This window comes from Galeopterus variegatus, unplaced genomic scaffold, assembly GCF_000696425.1.
Source record: "Galeopterus variegatus unplaced genomic scaffold, G_variegatus-3.0.2 Scaffold21546, whole genome shotgun sequence".
Lineage (NCBI taxonomy): Eukaryota > Metazoa > Chordata > Mammalia > Dermoptera > Cynocephalidae > Galeopterus > Galeopterus variegatus.
Window position 1 is genome coordinate 8800 of NW_007747657.1, and position 2518 is coordinate 11317.

General features: G+C 62.5%; 1 protein-coding gene across 1 annotated transcript; it reads right to left on the reverse strand.

Moving 5' to 3' along the window:
* Positions 1-919: 919 nt before the first annotated feature.
* On the reverse strand, positions 920-2296 carry LOC103583313 (rho-related GTP-binding protein RhoV). Its single transcript, XM_008564667.1, has 3 exons — positions 2006-2296; positions 1737-1795; positions 920-1544 (listed from the first exon to the last, which is right to left on the reverse strand). Exons 1-3 carry the CDS (start codon positions 2211-2213, stop codon positions 1101-1103), a joined length of 711 nt encoding a protein of 236 aa, XP_008562889.1. The 5' UTR covers positions 2214-2296; the 3' UTR covers positions 920-1100.
* Between the last annotated feature and the right edge of the window lie 222 nt (positions 2297-2518).

Below are 2518 nucleotides of genomic sequence, written 5' to 3' on the forward strand. Positions count from 1 at the left end.
CAGGCTGCTTCCCACGCTAGCTGTCCTGGGAACCAGCTAAGCCCCAAGCGGGAGCCCCATACCTGCCCCCCTGTCCAGTTCCCATCACGTTGTCCCATCTGGTCCAGCCCCCCACCCTTCAACCTAGCCTGAGTGCTTTGGTACCCAACCTGTCTCCATCCAGACTGTTGGGCCTTGAGAAGGGTTATGAGGGAGCCTCAGGGAGACCACTCCAGGAAACGACAGAGACAGCAGCTTCAGAAACTTAAGGTTTTATTTGCAGACTCTGCACTGCTCTACCTTCTAGGCTGTGACCTTGGAGAAAGGGATGACCCCCAACCCCTTCCTCCTTCAGGCTCTAATTTGCAGCCCGTCCCCCTCCCTTTGCTGGGCCTTGACTCTCACTTCCTGCCCCACTCCTGGCTCAGCCAGTTTGGGCAGTGCCTAGGGAGCCCTGAGACCCAGTTCTTCCCAGGGACCAGCCCCGCCCTCCCTGGCCTCGGGGCTTGAGGGCAGCCCAGGTGTCAGCCTGCTCCTCAGCTGCCCCACTTCCCTGCTCTCTTTCTCCTCATCTTCCTCCTTCCAGGCCCAGCCCTCTGATCTGCCTCCAGTCCCAGGGATCCAAGGCCTTGATTTCTGCTCCCTCTTCCAATCTCTCGCTGGCCTCCGTCCTACCCACTCCATCCCAGACTTCCCTCCAAATCAGGGATGGACAGCTTCTTGCCTTCCAAGATGCCCAGTTGTTACCCAGGTTCTTCCTCACCCCTGTGCAAAGGAGGGGGTGGGGACCACCGCAAGGGCTCCTAATTCAGCCAGGCTGACCTGAGGGTCCATGATAAGAAACACTGTTAGGACCACCCCATGCAAATCAAAGTGCTGGGTTTTCTCTGTGAGCCTTGACTTCAGAAATCCAAATCATAGCCTCTTCCCTCCTCCAGGCCCTAGGCTCACCCAGGCATATCAGAGTGGGCAGTTAGAGGCCCATGGCCCCAGAGTGTTCAGAAGGGACCCGAGTCCCATGGGGTGGCTGGGCCTTGCCATAGCCCCCTCAAAGACCCTGTGCCCCAGGTTCCAGAAGTCTCTGGCCTCCTGCCCACCACTCACTATGCTGCCACAGCTTCTCAAACAAAGCAGAAGAACTTCTTCCAGCGGCAGCGGGAGAGGGTGCGCACACCCTTGGCATTCAGTTTCTTCTCCAGCCGGGCCTTGTGCTCGATGGCACTGAGAATGGCCGAGTCAAACACCTCTTTCAAGTTCTTCTGCGTCAAGGCTGAGCACTCGAGGTAGCAGCAGGCCCTGATCTTCTCAGCCAGACCCTGAGCCTGGGGTTGGGGCACCGGGCCCTCGCGACCCCCCTGGTCCAGCTGAATCAGTACGTTGACATCATCCCTCAGGTCGGCCTGGGTGCCCACCAGCAGCACAGGCGCCTGGGGATTGTGAGTGCGGATCTCAGGCAGCCATTTCTCTGTGATGTTTTGGAAGGAGCTGGGCTGAACCACGCTGAAGCATGCCAGGAAGACATCGGTATCCGGGTAGCAGAGGGAGCGAAGTCGGTCAAAGTCCTCCTGCGATGGGAAGATCAGGTCGTTAGTAGGGTCATTCCCTGCCACATGGAACAGAAATCTGCTTCTCACCTGCGACTGGAGACCAGAGACTCCAAGAGCCCAACGCCTTCTCTATTCCTGCTTGATCTGGGTTCTTCCCAGCTTCCAACCCACCTCCCGCCAGACCAGTAGAGGCTGCTCCCAGCTTCTCACCTGTCCCGCTGTGTCCCACAGCTCAATGCGCACGGGCGCTCCATCCACCAGGACTTGCACTGCAGGGGGGAGGCAGGGAAAATCCGAGTTAGGAAGAGCGTCCTGGGCCCCACCAGTCTTCACCAGCGCCACCTCGGGGCCTGCCCACGCCTCCTCCCTGGGGTCTTCCGTGCCCTCCCGCCGCGACGCCGGCCCCAGCTCCAATGCACAACCCCCACCCCCACCCCCGCCCTCGCCAGCCACGAGGCCGCCAGGGCAGTTGAACGTACCGGAGAAGGTGTCCAGCGCGGTGGGCCGGTAGCGCGCGGGGTACCCATTGCAGGTGTAGCTGACGATGAGGCTGCTCTTGCCCACGGCGCCGTCACCCACCAGTACGCACTTGATGCCCAGCTCCGGGGGCGCGCTGCGCCGCCGCGGAGGAGGGGTCGGGGCCCGGAGAGGGGGCGGCTCCGCCTCGCTCAGCTCCCGCGGCGGCATGGCCCGCTCCAGGGGCCGCAGAGGGGCCAGCCCGGGACCAGGCTCCGCTGCGCTCTGGGAAGCAGGTTCCGCTGGCTGCCTCTGCCTGAGTCGGTCCAGGCTGGGCGCGCCGACCCAACGCTACCCGCGGGTCTAGGCAGGGCCCCGCCCACCTCATCTGCATGTCCCCAGCGGCCCCGGACCCCGCCCACTGGCCGGGACCTTCCTCGGCCGGGCACCCCGAGAGGCCAGGCAATCTCAGAACACCGGGAGGAAGAAAGGCGGGCGGAAAGCTCACGTTCAAAGAACCACGCAAGTACTAGGAC